The 20,044-nt window shown below is 46.7% G+C and overlaps 1 protein-coding gene across 10 annotated transcripts in view; it reads right to left on the reverse strand.

Moving 5' to 3' along the window:
• The window catches only part of PAX5 (paired box 5), a 135,437-nt gene that overhangs the window by 33,780 nt on the left and 81,613 nt on the right, over positions 1–20,044 (reverse strand). For 7 of the 10 annotated variants that reach the window (XM_085042752.1, XM_085042747.1, XM_085042749.1 and 4 more), the window contains one exon: positions 1,664–1,765. The exons of the other annotated variants lie outside the window; for them this stretch is intronic. In XM_085042752.1, the coding sequence (XP_084898878.1) occupies positions 1,664–1,765 (102 nt within the window). The remainder of the gene's footprint in view (positions 1–1,663; positions 1,766–20,044) is intronic. 10 annotated transcript variants of the gene reach the window in all.

Genomic DNA, 20,044 nt, shown 5'->3' on the forward strand with positions numbered 1-20,044 from the left:
ATGAGCAGTGGCAAGGGCAGCTGGAGAAGAGATAAAGACAGAATATGAAGCTGAATCCACACAGCTTGCAAATGCAAGGGAGTGTGAAGCTCTCCCCTGCCCCACAGGCGAGCTACAGACCACGGCAGGTGTGGGACAAACACCCACAGCATGGTAAGAACTGGGTTTACTCACATTAGCAGGGGCAATGGCAGTAGCAACAAGCATGCAACAAAACACTGCTTATGTGTTATCATGTATACATTTCTCCCATGTCTCAAAGCACTTAACTCACACAATTGCTTAATTACAAGCAGAAATTCATGGCTAATGATTAAAAATCTTATCAAGGAAACACATTTCTAGCAAAGGCTCCAAAAATTAGAACAAGGCAGAGGCAGGTTGTGAGATGAATTCCTGAGAGCTTCTACAACAAATACATGCCTGTGCTTGGGCATGACAATGTGGCCATTTTGGACCAAGCAGGGATGAGCCAATGGCACCAGACTGGGTCTGTCACCTGCCTTACTGTCAGCACCCTCAGGGACTGTGGTGCTTGCCCTAGCCAGGCTCTAAGAACTGGTCCTGCAAAGGACAGGAGTCAAAGAAGGATTGAGAAGTCATTTTAGATGCTAGTTAGCAAATTCTCACTTAAATGAGACCGAGGACCTACAGGAATTGCAGCTGACCTTCACACTAGCTGGAGCAGAAGGTTGTTATTAAAGGAACCAGTGAGAGGAACAGTGCAGTTATTCAATATAATGGGTCACACACGCCTATATGTAGTTAAAAATAAAATCTATTACCTGGGAAAATCAGCTCAGATGACTCTACATCACTGAACCCCCTCTGCACTTCCTCTGGCTGAACAACACTAAGCCCCACATCCTGCAGCTTTGCCAACTGACCCTGGCAGCTGCTCCCAAACAGCTGGTAACTCCCCAGAAAACACAGAAATATTGTAGCCCCACCACTGCTACAAAAACAGTGCCAGCACCCAGAAGTCCTGCTCTGGATTGCATGCAGATCTGCAGCCAACAGCACTGGAGGGGGACACCAGCAATGTGACATACCTGCAGAACCTGCTCTGGCCACCCCAGGCACCTCCAAAACCTGTGCTTTGCCATGCAGGCAAACAGTAGCCACCAGCTGGCTCATGTCACCTGGCATTTCTGACTGCGAGTTTCCAAAATGGGAAGGAAATTACAGAAGTACAGTGTCCTGGGAACAAGTCGGTGTCCCCATGAGTCAGGTTTGCACAGTGGAAGATTGAGGTCAGGGCATGTCCAGCCCCCAGGGCTAGTGACCTCACTGGTGGGGCAGCACAGAGGGACAGTGTTGGGAGAAACCGGATGAGTTAGAGCAAAGCCCGAGTGAGAAGAGCCTGGCATAGCCCAACATGCAGCAATCTCCAGGCTCCACAGAAAGGACGCTGTGATCTCCTCCAGCATCTCAGTGCCAACGCTTTGCTTTGGCACTCTACAGGCTATGCGGCCTCTTGTGCTGGGGAGCCTGGTCCTACTTCACTCAGGATCACTTCCCTCCTCCCCTTCCCCTTCAGCACCGTGGCTTCTGCCTCATGCTCACCTCAGCATGGAACATTCACAGCATGCAATGTTTCTTTCCTGAAATGCTATTTGATTTCCCTTTCATTTTTTCTTTCCCCCCTACTCTGAAGACTCACCAGGCACCATTCCTGTCAGTGCTGGAGCGGAGTAGCTGCCCTGTCCGGCAGGAGGGACATGTGGAGGGTATCCTGGGAGGGTTGTACTTGCCAGCTCACGACCTGAGGAATCAAACCAACAAATCACCACGTGAGCATTGCAACAAGCAGACATGGTTTTACATCTCCCCAAGCACCCAGAACACATCCATGCATTTGTCATCACTGCTCTGCGAGGACCAGCATGGGATTTCCAGCCTGGCAGGGAGGGCAGACACAGTTTTGTTTTCTCTATAAGCTGCCACAAAGCTCCAATGAAGTGAAAGACTGGAAGGGAAAGAGCAGAGCTCTGCAGGGAGAGGAACACACCCGCCTGAACTCCAGCTGTTCACCCTTATTCACAAATTCCTCCAAAGCTTAGATTTGTAAAGTCAGAAGCAGTGAAATGCGAAATAACACTGATCCTAATGACATTTCCCCAGAAAACTCCCTAGAAAATCACAGTGCACAGACTGAGACTGTTTGCGGTCTAAATACAATGCAGGGCATTGGTTTTATCTCTTATTAAAGCAGTAAAAAAAAAAAAAAGGGACCAAACACTAGACATTGAGACATGAAGGTGGTTTAAAAATATAGTTTATCATATATGAAGAAGAAGGGTCAGATTTGCAGACACAATCTGATGCAGTGCTCTTTCCTTAGGCCACAGAAACATGGGTTTTAGTCAAGTATCCACAGGTCTTCCATGGAAATAACCCCACAAAACTAGGGAATGGGATGTGCTCCATCTCCCTCTGCCCCTGGACTAGGGGTCTGGGGTACCCTCTCTTCCTTCACCCTCTCCCAGGCACAGCTCCCAGGACCTTTCAGGACACATTTCTGATGGCAGAGTGAAGACAGGAGGTCAGATAGCATGGCTCACACAGTCTCACAGAAGAATTGCCTCAATCATGCCTGGACCCTACTCCCATATGGAGGTTCTGGGATAGTCACCATCCCTTCAGGCTTGCTGCAGTGGGATTTTAGGCAAACCACTGTTGGCTGTGGACACAAGAGATCCCCCCAGAAGAAAACAATGCTCCTGTGCTGTCACCAGGGAGTATCCAGCCCTCACCCCAGAAGAAATCCTGGAGCCCTGGGTCTTCTGGGCTCTCATGGCATCCTAGGGCAGAACACTTTACCAAGAAGAAGTTGCTTTCAAGACACACAGGTGCCTGGTAGCACTGACCCTGCACCACCATGGCTGGGTCAGCAGCTGCATGTAGGCACTGCAATGCTCTCCCAGTGTGAGCATCACACACACTACTCAGGCACTACTTTGGTTCGTGGACCTGCCCCTTTGGCCTACCACCCTGGCTCTGCCAGCACCTCTACCAGCCGGCCGAGTAGCTCCTCCAAGGCCACAGGAGAAATGAGGCATCCATCAGATCCAAACAACTATTCAGAAGCAGTGGCACTGCATGAGACCTGAGCTCTGAAAAGCCGAGTGTCCATGTCAGTTAAGAGGAAGTGACTCTGGACTGCATGGAGCCCCTAGCCCAAAGGATGAGCCTCTGCTCTTCCAGCCTCTGCAGCACAGGGACCACTTTGGCCACAGTGAGCATCAAGATCCTGTTAGCCCAAAACAGCTCATTAGCAAAAATCAGGTTCCTTCCTCAAAAGGCAGAGTGTTGGATCAGCAAGAAAAGGTATATGACTTCGTTGATTGTAACATCATTGACAAGAAAAAAATGCACCAATTCTGTTTTTTCAGTGTTTTCTGTAGGCAATTGTTTTTAAGGCAGTGAACTTTTTTCAGGTTTCTAGAGGTTGGAGAGATTGAAACTGAATGTTTTTCCAAAGACCAGAACCATTATCTAAAACTTTTTGGTTGGTAGAGATTTTGAGTCCCAATTTAATTTTTAACTGATCTAAAAATACAACTTTAAATCTTCCTTTTTTCAATATCGTCAAAGAAATGAGAGTTCATCTGATGAGACAAGAGACAGGTACACAAGTTACTGCAAATTGCAGCTCACAATCCCTGTGTCACAGCCATGAAGGTTGCTTCCCTCTGCCCTCAGATGAATGGGTACATGCTAAAACTCAAGCATTGCTGTACTGATCTCTCAGCACATGCCCCACTTTCCTCAGTACCCAGTATCCACAAATCAGGATGCAAGCTGTTCCTCTCAGGCCCTTCCTACAGAATATTTATGGTGTATTCACATCCTAAAAGAATTTAAGGTTCAAAACAATTGATTAATTTGCTCTCCAGTTCCAGGGAAAAGTCACATCCCTTACGGAAGGGCATAATGAATTCTAATTATTCAATGAAGGCAGAAAATGGTTATTTTAGATTAAAATATTCTCCCCCTGCTTTCTTCTATCCCACACAAAATTATGATTATGTCATCTCTGTGGTCTAGAGAATACAAAAGTACCTGCGGTCTACATAAATTCAGCCACAGAAGCTAAGTTCATCCCCAGTGTTGGCACAGACTCAGCTAAGGGCTGTCCCTAATGCAGATGAACAATTCACAGGCTGACTGTTGCCATCTAGGAGCCCTCCAGAGACATAGGAGGAACACCAGGACTCTTCCCTTCCCTGGTTGTATGGCGTCACCACAGAATAGCACAACACCTCATGTCCCAAAGGTGCCTTGATCCATGAGCAAGCTCCCCTTCCTGAACTGCCCCACACAGTCTACTTCTCACTCCTCACTTTCCAATAGCTACAAAAGCCTTGCAATTTACTTCAGTATTTTGAAATATTACAAATTTCTCACATTCTCCAGAGCTACTGTCATACCCAGAATGAATAGGATCAGTGTCAAGGGCACTAACCACTGTAACCACCACTAAGGACAGTATGATGAGCAGGATCTCTGCTCCTCACTGAATAAAGAAAACATTACCCATGACCTATTCCACAGGTTTGGGCTGGCTTCCATTACATCCCATTTCCAAATAAAATGTTCTGTCATCTGTCAACAAATCTTCCTAGCAGTGTCCCCACAACCAAATCTCAGGCAGGGCCTGAGAGCAGGCTGAGGGGTCTGGCCAAAGGTGACCAAGGGCATAGCTGCAGGTGCTGCAATCCCACCTCATCCTGTTAATTCCATCCAATGTGCTTTCCCCAAAAAAGGAAGACTGCTGTATCCCATTCGCTGAGATTTTCCCCCAGTGCCAGCGAGCTTCAATTGTACTAAAATAATTGATTTAAGAGCAAAGCACTAATTCATCTGGTACAAACAGAGGTTAAGAAGCAGCCTCTGCTCCAGGGTGCTCCCACGTTACTCATACAGGCAAAGGACTCCAGAGGAAACAAACGTCTACATTTTAGCAGTGGGCCACACAAACACAGGGACCAAGGTCCTTCAAGACACATTTATGCCTGAATGTCTTTGTCCTGTGCTCTTTGAAGGTTATTTATACACCTGAAGTTAGAGATGGTGAGGAAGTAGCTGTGGGCAGAGCTGCCTCTGTGCCTTGCTGGGCTGGTATTGTGCAGGACAGAGCCGCTTAGCTGCCTGCACCAGCCTGTACAGAAGTCCAGGTAGAGCAGAGCCTAGCAGGATTTTCCAAGGTAACCCACAACCTCTTTCCAACAACCTCTACCAACAATTGTAAGCTCCAGGTACTGAAATATCTTTTTGAGTCTTGCCTCTAGTGGCCTCCTCATGGAGAGGCTGGTAGCCCCAGCAGCACTGGTACCCTCAGTGATATCTGTTGACCTGAGACTGGCACACCTCCAGAACAGAAGGAGCACATAGCAGCTCTAGTGCCCATTCTGCCTGGACCCTGTCATCTCCTTCACCCCATCACCTCCTCCAGATTGCTTCATCAGGCTCCTTCAGGTCCCTGGTGAACACCTCCAAGGCAACACTGACCCATCACTCATCTGATTTCCAGAGGAGAAATGCTTTAGAGGGTGCAGCAGTGTTGTCGTTGTGGGGAGTTGACCAAATGCTTCTACTGCAGATGCCCCTGTACATGTCAAAGGCTCTGCACACAGCAGTCAGTCAGTAAGTGTTTATCCCTCCATTCACCGGGAGCTGGCAACACCCACAATGAAAGTAAATCACCATTTTGCAAAAAAAGTGCAAAACAGTAATTTTTTTCCACAAAAGAAATTTTGCCACCAGCTACAGGAGAGGTTAGCAGCAACCCTTAAGCAGACGAGGCAAGCAGCACTTGGGCATCAGCAGATGTCCCCACTGCAGGACAAAATTGCTGGGGCAGAGAGCAGCCTGAGGCAGCATAGGACTCTCCTGTCTCCAAACCATGGTGAAAAAAAGAGGGAGCAGTTTAGAAGCATTCCTCAGTTCACCTATGTTAAAAAAAATCAAAAGGCAGCAAAGAGCATTTCCAAGTGTGTCTTTGTACACTACTGTGTGTAAACGTGAATCCAATTAACTTCAAATTTAACTACTAATGAAATTATCTCATTTTGCTATCAGCTCAGCTCTCATCTATGGCAGTAATTAACCACTGGGGGTTGTCACTCCCAGACACATGACACAAGGACTCCCCCAAGCTCAGGTGCTTCAAACCCGTGCAGAATTCATTACCCTGACACTGTGAAAACCCTTCACTTTCAATACCACAGGGCACCAACGCATTTTTTTTCCTTTATCTAACAGATTGTCAGTAACAGTATGAAAGAAATAAGCCCACTGGACATGTAATTAACTACAGCAAAGGACAGATCAGAAAATGTAGGGGGTTCAGGTGGTGGAAGGGGGCTCACAGAGCCCCTTTGCCACTGTCTCAGAACCACCCTCCATAATAGCTGGGCTGGTTATTTTCCTCTCTGAGATACACCATGGTCTGCACCAAGGGAAGCCAGGCCTTTGGCCCCCACCCCACAGCAGGTGTGTGATTGTCACCAGCTCAGGAGCATGGTCAAGGATGAGGCAATGCTGGGGGATAATGGGGTAATGCAACCTCTTCGGCATCAGAGGTTCAATACCAACAGATAAGCAATATTGAAAAAGCCAGTCTAGGGGTGCTGGTGAATCCCCCTGTACTCCCACCTTCATTGCAGGTATCATTACAAGACATCAGCCCATCTGAAATGGCCACCCAAGGTAGCATGCATCCCCATCTGAAATTACACAAGGTAGCAACCAGCACCAGAATGCTCCACCCAGCAGAGACTGGCATGGCCCTAGGCTCCATCTTAGACATCAACACCCTCTGCATCCCTGTCCAGACAAGATCCCCCACAGACCTGTCCACCAGCACAGATCAGAGCCCCCCCCACCACACCCACAGAGAGGCTGCTGCCTCATCTGGCTCTTCATGGCTTGCCAGAAAACAATTTTTAAAAATGTGGGTTTGCACTAAGCAAAGTGGAGATGAAGAGATGTTGCCACACCAGCCCTCAGAGCTGTGCAATGAGCAGGGCCGGTGCTTCCAAGCACCATCCCATTCAGTCTGGAGTTCTACAGCTCCTTGCCTGGCAGCCTCTGCATGCAAGGAATCCTTATGATGGTTTCGTGCAGGGATGCCACGTAGCAGCTGCAGCTGGGCACCAGCAGAATTTAAACACCATTTTCAAAAGCCCTCCCAGATGGACAAACCTGGCTTTAGACTGTGCTCTCTTCAAAATGACCTCACATGGTGTCTGAGACTCCCCACTGTGATGGCAGGAGATGGCACCCCCACTATGGTCGTGTTCCTGGTCCTGTCACATGACACCTCTTTCATCAAGTGACTGAAAATGTCGGTGGCAGGGGAAGGGAACTGCACTGGTGCTGTTCTGCTGCTAGACCCCCCAGGGACTGCTGTCCCTAGGAGTCTGCAGGTTGCTTTCTCTTTGGTGGGCTTTAGCAGCCTTCCTGCCATGCCAGGCACCTGCTACCCCAGACATGATGAAGCTGTGGCGCCTTACAGGAAGGGATGCCACTGCTTAACACTGGGGAAAAAAAAGAAAAAAAAAAAACCACCCTAATTGGCAGAGACACTTTTTGGGAGCCAGTTCATCTCTTGACAGCAAGACCAAATTTCTAGCCTATCCAGTTAAATTCGTTACCAGCACTGACTTTTATTCTGAAAAATCTGGCTCCCACTTATAAAAGCTCTTCTTTTGCCCAGTGAAGAACCTGATAGGCTAACCCAGTTGTTTCAACTGTTGTCCCAAAGAAAATGTTCTGTTCAAAAGCACAACTCTGTTATCAGGAAAAGGACCTGATGAGTTCCATCAACTGGCTCTTGCTTCCTTTTCCACCTGGGCACACGTGGATATCACCCAGGGTGTGCCCAGGGCAGTAGCATGGGGCAGTGGAGTACCCAAACAAGAGACAAGCATGTCCTAAAAAAGCTACCTGGTTTTATCACACAAAAAACGCTGCTCCACAGCAGCAGCTCAGTCATTACTGCCTCAGGTCCAAAGTCACTGAGCACATGCCCCAGCATTCGGTCCTGCCCTACAGTGGCTCAGACTCTGAATACCACAGATGCCTGCAGTATGGCATTTCACACCATTCCACGGGGAAAGGAGATGTCACCAGCACAGGACCCCAACACACTGAATTGCTGCTGTTAATGAATAACTCCCCTCCTGTGCTCATCTTGCTCTATTTGTGGACATCAAACCAGTGCAGCGTGCTTACTGTGATGAGTTACCTCTCCTGCACCTAATTAGAGGCAGATAAAACAGTGGTAACATACAGATCACCTGTAATGATTTTGCTGACTCGATTATTCTTCTGACAATTAGCTCTGGCTGCCAAAGCCTCACAGGAATGTCAAAGTCTACTTCCTACAAAGCAGGTAATGTCACAGGTATGACCATGAAATCAATAATGAGGCACAGCTCTTGCAGAGGGCATCCAGGTCAGATGGAACAGCCCTTAAATTAAACATTGATAAGCAGAACACAATTATCCATCATGTTTAAGTGCCTGCGTGAAATTAGCAGCCAGGGAATGGAAGCAGTGGGGGAAAGATTAGTGGAGGAGGTATTGAAATGCACAGTGTCCACTGTGACTGGGGCTGCAAGGGCTCATGACAGTGGCACCGTAATCTGCTATCAAAGCCATAAAATTCAGATTAAGCACACTGCACTGAAACAGCGACTGCAGATGTGGATCTGTTTTTCTCTTCATCTGCAAAGCAGCAGCAGATGTCTAGAGGAGTCCAAAGCTGCCTTTCATAGCAGGTGTCTCTGCTGCTCTTTCTTCTGACCCAATTACACTTTTAAAAGAGAGGCAGGACAGGGAAAAGAGAAAGGAAAGAAGAATGATGCTTTCTCTCACAGCACAATGCAGTGAGGAAGTACAGATGAATACCCCAGTATATTTTCTCAGTGATTCCTAAGAAAGAGTGCTGGAGCTACAGAGTGCTCTGCCCTCAGCCCCATCTCCTGTGAACAATCTTTTTTGTGTGGCTGCATAAAATTCCTGTCTCCTGTGCAGCCACAGAGCTCTTGCACCCTATAAACTCCTCAATATTCCAGCTTCTCACATACTTTTTAGGGTTGCTAGTATGAGAAAGTTTCATCTGCAGACCTGAGCTGAGCTGCATCTTCATCCACTTTGATCTTTAAAGTCCCCCTCCTGTAATACATGCAAGGTTAGAATTCCGGAGGTTGACCCCTTCATACAATGCACACACAATGTGTTGGAGGCGTCATCTGCATGGAGAATAAAGAAAGATACCCTAGGTGTTGTCGAGGCAGACAACATCTTTGCAAGAACTCACCCCTACCCTAATTCTTGTGTGGTCAACAACTAGCCATACACTAAAATGCATCAGCAGAGTTTAACCCTTCCCCGGCCCATGATAAATGACATCTTCAGGCCTTGCAAGGTTTCTCTTTGTTGAACCCAGTGTGGGGCTAGCAGGCCCACCAGTGGTTCGGGGAGGGCAAGGCATGGTCAAGGTCTCAGGTGCTCACAGCTCCATTTGTGGAGGGATGTGGGGAAGTGTGGGGATGCATGGGGATGCTTGGGGAAGAATGGAGACAATCCCACCACATTACACATGCACACCATCACAACCCCATCTATGGCACTTCATCTATCAAGGGGGACAGCAAGAGGAAGGGAGGGCATATGGAGGTGAGTACAAGGATGATGAGACCTTCTGGGAAGACATGTGGTGGTCTGGATCCACTGAATGCCTTCCATGGGGCCCTTCCCCTCCCACACCTGCCTGGAGAACAGCAGAGGAGCAGCAAGTCGCAAGCAGTGTGGGGCAACCTGCAGCAGCTGGAGTGGCACCCTGAAGAAGAGGGTCCTTTGGGGAAGGCTGGCTCTGCTTGGCACAGCCTGCAAATCCCACACAGGAGCTTGTCCCTGCACGGCTCCTGCAGAGCTAAACCCTGGGAACCACTCCGTTGCCCAAGAGCACAGTCCCTCCCAAAGGAGGGAACAAACAGACACACTGTGAGAAGGAGGTGGCAGATCACAGACTGTCATGTCATGTTCCTCTTTGTGCCAGTGCCAGCTAAGATCTTTCATAATGACACTAAGAGACAGAAATGCCCCAACAACTTGAATTGTGTAAACCTGAAGTGTATGCAAGCAGAGAGCTGTTCATTTGAGCATTTTAACCTTAAAAAGGTAATGGGAGTTTATGGAAAAAGTTCTGAAAATGCTAGAATATTTGATTTTCTTTTTTTAAAAAAATGCTAAATCTCCTTTTCAAGTATAGAATTACTTTGCTATGTAAAATTTAAGATACTCAGGACATATACAAAACATGTCACAAATAAAACCAATAAGTGCACACTGCTCTGGACTGGTTTTGCCTTATTTATTACTTTCTGATGCTAAACTTTCTTCAGATCTGGAGTTTTTTCAGAAGGTTTGTTTTGTTGTTGTTGTTGAGTTTGGTTTTTTTTGTCTATTTGTTGTGGGTTTGGTTTTGTTGGAATTTTTTAATATGAAATAGACCTGAACAAAGTAAAAATCTTGAATATTTTCACAGTTGTTGGATCTGCAGGGCCCTGCCACAGCCAAAAGTGAAGGATGGACCATGCATGTGCTCAGTGGGGACTCACAGAAAGGGCTACAGGGGCACAAGGACCCAACAGCCCAAGCTTGAATAAACCCCCAGTGGCTCCTGGTCCAGGGGTCAGTCCCTCCACCAGTGTGGAGGAGAAACACCTCCTCAGACACCAGGTCTCAGGAGCAGGGGAAGGCAGTTCATTCTGGCCCTGTCAGGATGGGATCGAGATTTCAGAGACTCCGCTTACATAATGCTGAAATTGATGGAGGTATTCAAACGGGTTTCAGGTCTGGTCAAACCATCACTGGAAAACTGCCTGAAATTAGCTCCTCTCCCCCTTGTTATTTCCATGGCTCACAGTGCGAGGCAGAAAGAGGCAAAATTGGAGACAATTAGCATGTGGGAACTCGGGAACTGCTAAAGCAGTGTGAGGGAAGCCAAGCGAGCTTCCAGCGGTTCTGGAAAGAAAAGGGAGCAGGGTATGCAGACTGGAAGCATGGATACACAAAGGTGTGCATGGGATGGAAACACAGGTCTTGTGTCAGGCTTATCCTCCGGCTCTGGTCATACCACTGATTCCTATTATACTGATCTGCCGTTCTCAATTTTTCAAAAGGGATTCACTGCACACCAAGTGCTCTCCTGAGTAATCTGCATTACTTTGGAAGTGTTGCCTTCAAAGGCAAAAAACCTCATGTGTCTACTTATCCAAGAGACCAGTTAGGCTCCTCCTGTCAAACCAACACATTTAAAGGGGAGAGAAATTTCACACAGAAATAATGGTCTTACCATCATGGCAGGTCTTAGCCTAGAAAATATTATTTTTTGGTCAAGTGCCTTTCGTCATGCAGTGTAATTCACAAGCAGCAATGAAATAAAACTTTCAAATAGAAATAATAAAACCAAATTCAGAAAGTTCAGAATTAAATAAATGCAAAAGAAACCAAAATCAAAAGCCAAAATATAAAATAACAACTCCAAAATAAAACACATCTTCCTGCTAAAATGTAGAAAGTGCCAATTTGGCTGTATTTCCACTATTGACTAACATACTTCTGCATTTTTGGTATCACCTCACATCTCAGGTCTGAACTGCCTTACACACCTCACAACCACTGCCAAATTAAAGATGGGGCTTTTCCATCCCATTATTTCTAAAATGTACTCTAGCCAGCACACTACATGCGATGAATGAAAGAAACAGGAGAATTAAACCATGCAATGAAACAGCTTTCTGACGAATAAAGCTATGGAAATTTTAGGCTCCATTTACTCCTCAATCTAATTTTGCCCTCCAATGCACATTATGCCTGAAATGGGATCTCATGTGGTTTGATCAGTGCTCTTAACGCATGCAGAAGCAACATATTCCCTTTATTGTTGTTTCCCTTCTGCAGCACAGCAATACTTCTATTAAGAGCAGCACAGCAGGCTTGGTGGGACTGTCTCCACAGTAATCACTGTGCTGCCGAAAAGACATGGGATGACCAAGACGATCAGCAGCTTGAAAAGTTTGTGGTCTGGGGGATCCTTGGTCCTGTAAATGCACAGCTAGATGCTAAACACCCCACAAAAAATCATGAGGGAGACCAAGTTATCAAGAGATGCTTAAATAAAACATTTTCCCTTTGTGTCTTTTCCACTGTTTGAATTTTTGCAAATGCCCACCAGGTGTTTTCTAGCCTCTCTTTGCAATCAAGAACACTAGAAGGAAACTACCATCAGATTGTGAAGAACTACAAACTCCTCTCTCTGTAACAGGAGACTCCAGACAACTCCTTGGAGCTACAAGGGAAAAACCAAACAGTAGGAGCTGTAGTATGAAAAGTAGAGCATTGTGAGCATTTTACTGGAGAGCCATGGATGCTCCCAAAAATTAATGGATATGTATGGGAAGAGGTGGCTGGCCTCCAACCTCTGCTTCTTCAAGAAATGGAAATCCAGGCTGTTTCCAAACTCACATGTTCAGCCCATTTACCAAAAATTTAGCAGGTACCAAAAGGAACACAAATGCCTTGAAGAGTGGTCCTGCACATTCCTGGGGTCCACAGCCTTGGCTCAGGCTTGTGGCTGCCCTAGGAACAGAGATACTGCTCCCAAAGGAGAGCGTCCTTCAGTAGGGCTCAGATCTTCAGTCTCACTCTGTAGACCTGGCCAAAAGACCTTGCTGTCCATAGACAGCTCAGAGGACCAGTACCATGCTGTGCAATCACCTCTGGGACCTGCCCAGGCACTGAGGCAGTGCGTGAGGAAAAGCACAGAGATGGCCCCTGAACCACCACCTGCCATCAGGGCCACTTCATGAAGAGCATCTGAGAATGCTGGTAACCATGAGCAGGGCAGCCACTACCTGGGGTATGCTGTACTGGGACGTAAACTGCATGAAAAAGCCCTGATGGTACAGGTGTTGCCCCAAAGCATCTGTATGACCATGATGTTATATGATATCATGTATCATATATGACATACCATACACCATATACCAAATATCATATATCATACATATCACATATAATGTCTCATATCTCATAACTTATATATTATGAGGGGCAGAGCAGCCCACCTCTGCCTCCCAGTGTCTGGCAGCTGGGGTGACACTGCCCCTAGGTCTGAGAACTACACAGGGTGGCCCAGGGAGGGTTCTGAAAACCAGGCAAGCCTGCAGGCTGCCAAGCCCCGGGTCCCTGCCGTGTCCTAGTGGGCTGGGATGACCCCCAGCTCTGTGACCCTCAGCTATGTGTGGTAAAGCAGGTAAGCCAATCCAGCCAAGCAACCAGGGAAGAGGTGAGGACAAAGGTTTCCAGGTACCTTGCAAAGGACAGCAGTGACATCCAGAGGGCTTTTGGAAGCAGCAAGAGCAGGAGGAGAAGCCCAGGCACCACGCAAACCTGCCTCGGTGGGAATTCCTTTGGTCCCAAGGAAGACTCTTGCACCCCTCAGCAGCACCCAATGAAGTGATAATGTGTGGGCAGATGGCTTCACTGCTCAGGGCTGTGATGTGTGCAGCCAGGCTCAGTGCAGTACTGCCATGCTAGGGGCTGCCAGTGCTCAGCCAGATGCCAGGCGACCTAGGGCTTCACTGTCCCACCTGCTCCATGCAGACACCTCCCGGTGCAGGGGAGCCCTGTCAACACCAACATGGGTAAACATGACCCAGCAGCCTGCTGGTGCATCCAGAAATGGGAAGACATGAGCACACTGACAACTGGTTATTCAGCTTGCTACACAAGCACAGAGGAAGAGAAAATCCAACAGCTTCCACCAGTTTGTTTTGCAGCAACATTAAACCCATGCTGAAAGTTTTCATCTCACAAAAATCAATATTTATGATCTGCATCTGGAATTAATCTGAGATGGAGGCATTTCCAATCCAGGCATCATTGCTAATGTTATCAGCTGTTTTCTGCTCTTCACAGAAGAAATATTTACACCCTGAATTTTTACATCTTCGTTAGGGTTCAACGAAGTCCAAATCAAGAATCTAAGTGCTATTTTTTTTATATTTCAATAATACTTTTTTTATCTTGAAATAAGATGAAAAGCTGAAATCAGGCACTTTACCCAGATTTTGTGATGAAAATAGTTAAGCTATGGAAATGTTGACACACTGGGGTTTCAGTATTTTCCAACAAATGTTCTCAGTTGACAACTTTGAAATGTTGTATTCTCTTTAGCTGAAGGAACTTGAAACATCTCATTTGAAATCAACTTGGGACAAAACTGCATTTTTAATCTGCCCCATCAAGCGGCAGGACCAAATTCATATTTTTAAGTACCGCCTCCTTCCAAGCTTTCTAGTGGGTAGACAGCATCTCTCATAACACAGTGAGATATGTACCTCAGCTGATGCATGACACAGTTAATGAAATAACAAATGTTGGATTACTTTATGAGAAGCATCCTCCAGGGAGTTCAGACCAGAGAACAGAAGGGACTGTGGAAAGGGATCTTGCTTCAAGCCATGGTGTGATATTCCCCTTCTGCCACGTTCAAGCAGGACTGAAGCAACCCACAAGTCCCAGCACTAGGATGGCGGGATGCTGCACAGATGCCCCGGGCCATGGGGCATCTCCACCCATCCTAAGAGCTGGAGGCTGTGCAGCTTGCCGGGGTCTGGGTGGGACATTTGCTCGATCCTCAACCATTACCCTCCAGCTGGGAGCTCTCAGCTCACATTTTCCCCTGCGCCTGCTCCTCAGCTGAGGACAGCGACTGGGGACAAAACCAGGACAGGAGAGTGGCCAGAGGAGATCCCCAGCCGACAGTAGCCGTCATGGTGTCAGGATTTATAACTGTATTAAATGGCATGACAGTTGGCCACAATAAATCAGCTCCCCTTCTTCCCAAATCACAGACAATAAAAGCTTTGGCAGTGAAAGTCATTCATCATCATAAAGACTTGAGATGTTCCAGCCTTCAATTTCACTCACATTCTTTATACACCAGAGAGGAGTGCTGGGGTTTTAGGGGGGAAAAAAGAGAGGGAGAGAAGCAAGGGGAAAATAATTAAAAGAAAACATGAAGAAGGATTGGACAGGAATAATTACAAAGGTCAGAGAAAGCAGTACTTTCAGGACAGCACGTCTGATGATGGGGGCAGAGCTGCCCTCTTTTGCTCAGGGCAAATGTGATGCTGAGCAAAGCTGATGGGTGTCCCTACCACCCCTACGGGTCCACAGGGCAGGAGAGGCTGGAACAGTGTCCCAGAGGGATAGCCAAATGTCACACTCACTCCTCTCCTCTCTCCAGACCTGTGGTGCCACTGCTGATCCCTGCTACCTACAACCTCTTCATGCCATATAGTGGGGACAGAGGAATGAAGGTGATGACAGCAGCTGGTGCTAGTGGAGCACCAGACCCACAACCATGACGGTGCCTTCCCCTCCATGAGTGCTCCAAGTTCATCACATATCCACTCAGCAGAAGGGACCCCGCCACTGCATCAGAGGCCTGCTGCAGCCAGAAGATGTCAAAGCAGCCACTACAGAAAAAGAGCATTTTGCTGAGGGTCTGCAGGCAGTGTCTTGCAGAGGAAAGCACAGAAGTAATTCTGCTGTCTACAAACCCTTGGATGACTCAGGGCACAGCTGCATATCTCCAAGGGGCCAAGCATGGAGGATAGGCCCTACTATCCACCACATACTGGTCGAGGTGGGGAGGCAGTATGACACAGAGTATCACAGAGCTGCTTTATCCTGCTTTATCCATGTCACAGTAGGGCCCAACAATATCCTGCTCTTATCTCAAGAACTGAAAATCATATCTCATTAAAACCTGAGCTGATATCATAACTTGAAGGTACCCCAGAAGAATATGGACAAAATCTGTCTCCTGAGTAGTGAGGAAACAGCAGTGCATCCCCAAGCCTGTTAAGCAGCAGTGAACCCTTATACAATGGACAAGGTGCGCCTGGCCATGAGGTAATGATCCCACCTCTGTGTGTCCCCGAAAGATCCAATGTGCCTTCTGCAGCCTTGTGCATCCTCACAGTGGGAGGCCATTGCAGCTCCCTGTACCTCTTGTGGTCAAACGTTTGACAGTAGAATGAACACTGGTCACTCTAGAGTGGACAAAGCCATGGGGATGCTCTGGGACAGGACACAGGAATTCATGGAGCACCTCCTGGTATGGCCTCAGCAGCTGCAGGCAAAGACACACACAGCAGAAGTGTGCTTGGCACCCTTGCACCCTGCATATGTGCACCATGTGTGACATATGTCCTGTGTGTCCCTGTCACACCATTTATCCCCAGTGTTCCATTGTTCCTGTGATGGCCATCCCCAGCACAGCCCCACAGGGAGGGATAGGCAGTACTCTCCGGAGAACTCAGGGGCCAGATGCAGTTCTGTCACCTGGGCTGGGCTGGGAAAAGCCCTGGCTCGGCAAGGTTGGTTCATAGTTTACCCTGATCCAGAGCCTACCCCAGAGGACTTGGCTGTCTCTGCATCAGGATGGGGGGTGAGGCTGCATCTGGATGCATGTGGGACTGCCTTTACTGGCTAGCATCAGGCAACAGAGGACACCATTCTCCTCCACTGTGAACAGCTATCAGAGTTGTTCAAGGCTATGCCAATGCCTGGGAATAGCTTGTGTCCATAATCCATAGTTATAACAATAATAACATGATTAACATTATAACATATTAACAATATTAAGGACAGAATGAGCAAAACCAAGGCCTCTGTTTAGCAACAAAGACCTTATTTGCTGACAAAGAGACTCTCATCCACATCCCCCAGCATCACCCTACCTCTTACGGACTTTGCAATTAGTGCAGCTGTAGCAGCACCTGCTGCCTCCCCACCACATTCTTTCACGCCCTATATATTCTTGCAATCCTTAAGTCCCAATGGTCCAGGACATCCTTCCCCCAAGAGGATGCTCACATCTAGGGAGACCACAAGGTCTGGACCCACAACTGCCAGAGACGAAGCCTTCTATGGAGGAGATAACCCACATATCCCTCTCAGAGGGACACTGCCCATACTCCAGCCTTTTTCAGAAGTTAGTGCTCAAAAAAGGCATAATGTCATCACAGGGCTGAACTCAAGGATTTCAGATTGTTGCAACGAATGTACAATGAAAAGAAGGAAACTCCACAGGGACTCCAACACTCCTTTCACTCTTTTAACTGAATTCACTTTTCAGCCACATCTGTGTGAAAATCCCAAGCCAGGTGTCAAGTCTATGGCAGCACAGGCAGTCCCCATCCCTGCTGATTCTTGTGGGATTTCCACAAGTGATATTCCTCACTGCTGGTAGATGTGCCAATTCCATCAAGCAGCTCAAAGCTAGGCAACTTGTATTTTGACGAAATGCCACTGACATTTTTCTTTTTTTTCTAGTGCATTTTGCTTTTTGCATTTTTGTTATTACAGTTCAACATTTTTAAGAGAAATTATACCAAACCTAAAATTCACACATTTGTGGCCTTAATGTAACATGAAATCATAAAAGAAAAGGTCCATTAAAAAACACAGAAAAACAAGTAGGCTTATAAAATCTCTGTTCTTGGCTAACACAGTGTTTTCCAAGGACAGAAGTACAGGAAGAGATCTGTCAAAGAATAGAGAACATAAGCAAGAAATTTCCTCCAAAAATACACTGCAGCATTATTAAAGCATGACTTCAAATACTTTACATTTTGCAGTTTTTCTCTCTTAAGTCCTCTTAAGTTTCTCCTAGATTTCTCCCAGATTTCTCCTAGATTAAAAAAATTACAGCATACTCCCATTTCTAGAGGATGGTAGGAAGGTGTGAGCACACAGTAGACAGCCAGTGGCCTTGTGGCATGCTCAGGTGTGCACATAGGCCCAAGAATTGTCTCTTTTACCATTCCCTCTACTCACTTCCCAAAATTGCTGGTATTACAACTCACGGTCAACTCACTATAAATACACAGAATCTCCCAACTGGTCAGGTATCATGTAAGAATTAATGCATATTAAGCCAATTAAGGCCACATATCATCAGTGGCAGAATAATAGAATTGTTTAGGTCAGAAAAGCCCTCTAAGGTCACCAAGTCCAACCATTCCCAAGCAGTGCCGAGACCACCAGGAGGCCATGTTCCCACGTGCCACATCTGCATGGCTGGTAAATCCTTCCAGGAATGGCAACTACACCACTGCCCCAGGCAGCCTGTGCCAGGGCTGGACAGCCCTTGCACTGACAATGTTTTCCCAATATGCACTGTAAACCTTCCCCAGCACATCTTGAGACCATGTCCTCTTGTCCTGTGCCTTGTTCTCTGGGAGCAGAGCCTGAGCCCTCCTGTCAGCAGTTGTGCAGAGCCAGAAGGCGCCCCCTAAGTCTCCTTTTCTCCAGTCTGAGCCCACTCAACTCCCTCAGCAGTTCCCAATAATACTTGTGATCCAGACCCTTCCCCAGCTCCACTGATTGTCATTGGACACACTCCAGCACCTCCATATCTTTCAGAGGTCTTCAACCACTGTCATCAAAACGATTATCTTGTCCTAGAAACAACTTCTGCAGCCTGACTGAGACTGCCACTAGATTTTGGTTTTGTGGTGTGCAGATTCACAGATACCAATGCATTCCTCTACTCACCCGGAAATATCCTGTTGGTGGTTTGCACAGAAATTCTCAGATGCTTTTTTATTGTTGTGGGCCAAAAAAAGAGCAATTAAGGAAGCATTTAAGGTCTCTAGAGTCCTTTCTTTCCCTTTCCCTTTCCCTTTCCCTTTCCCTTTCCTTTTCCCTTTCCCTTTCCCTTTCCCTTCTTTTTCTTGTTCTTTAATTTCTGAATTGGAGATCTACAGCAGATTTCAGCATTTATCTGGCAGTCAGAAATGCCACCTGTGGGCTGAGCTAGTGGTTGATGCCCTAAAGCTGCTGGCCAGCCCTGTGCCACAGCAGAGAGTGGTACAGCTGTGTGTGAGCATCCCCAGGACCCAAACACCAGCACGAGATGCTGTGTGCAAAGCCTGCAAAGCATTTTCCACCCACCAGTGTGGAGTTGGTTTGAGTGGAGTCTTTTTTCAGGATGTTTCAGATCAGGGTGAACACTAGACGAAGGTGCTCAGCGTGTTTGCAGAACAAGCCCCAGGCCCGCCACAATCACAACCAGCACAAAGGCACCAGAACCCTCTTGTCTTAATCCTCCTGCTATGACTGCTCGACTTAAAATTGTATTTATTATCCATACCACAGTGGTATTTGGGGCAGGGGGAAACAGATTTAATTAATTAGAGATTGCAAAATCCTTCAGTAAAAGATGCTATGTAAATGCAAATTGTTATTATACATGCTTTGCACCAAAACATGTTTACCATAGTTAAATTCAACATTTAAATCCACAGCCAAACTCCCAACAGAGTCAGGCTGTACATCATCAAAAGAGGCAGTTAATAGCCTGGGTCTTAGTGGGGTACAAGTGCCCTCGTTTGCTTTCTCAAATGCACTTCTCTTTTAACAGCAAGATAAGAATTCAAAAAATGGAAATACTCAACAGTGTTGCAGTTAGACTGTCTTGTCATTAAAAATGACACTTTTGTTTTTCAGATTGGCTGCCTTTCCACAGGAGTTTATGTGGCCTTTTTTCAAGTCTCTAACATGACAGGTCCTATTGTGAGTGATGGATAGATTATTGGAAAATGCATCTGCACTTTTATCTATTAAATGTAGAAACTAAGCTGTAAATCTTAGCATAATGCTTCACAAGAAACCATCCATCTACCAATACCAATTTGCACTTCAAAACAGTTCTATAGAACTTAAAGTATAATTCCGTGATTATGTTCCATGTTTAAACACAGATCAACATTTCCATGTAGGGACAGGTTATATGACCAAAACATAGTGGCCTCAGAACAAGACTTTTTCTTTTTGCTATTAGAAGTAGACAATAAAAACAAAAAACCCACCCAAGTATTTTTCCAGAAGAAAACGTAGTATTAACAAATCCAAATATTTTCTTTACTGTCTTCAAAACCGCATTGAT

The sequence above is a fragment of the Lichenostomus cassidix genome, chromosome Z, assembly GCF_008360975.1.
Source record: "Lichenostomus cassidix isolate B80296 chromosome Z, HeHo_3.0, whole genome shotgun sequence".
Lineage (NCBI taxonomy): Eukaryota > Metazoa > Chordata > Aves > Passeriformes > Meliphagidae > Lichenostomus > Lichenostomus cassidix.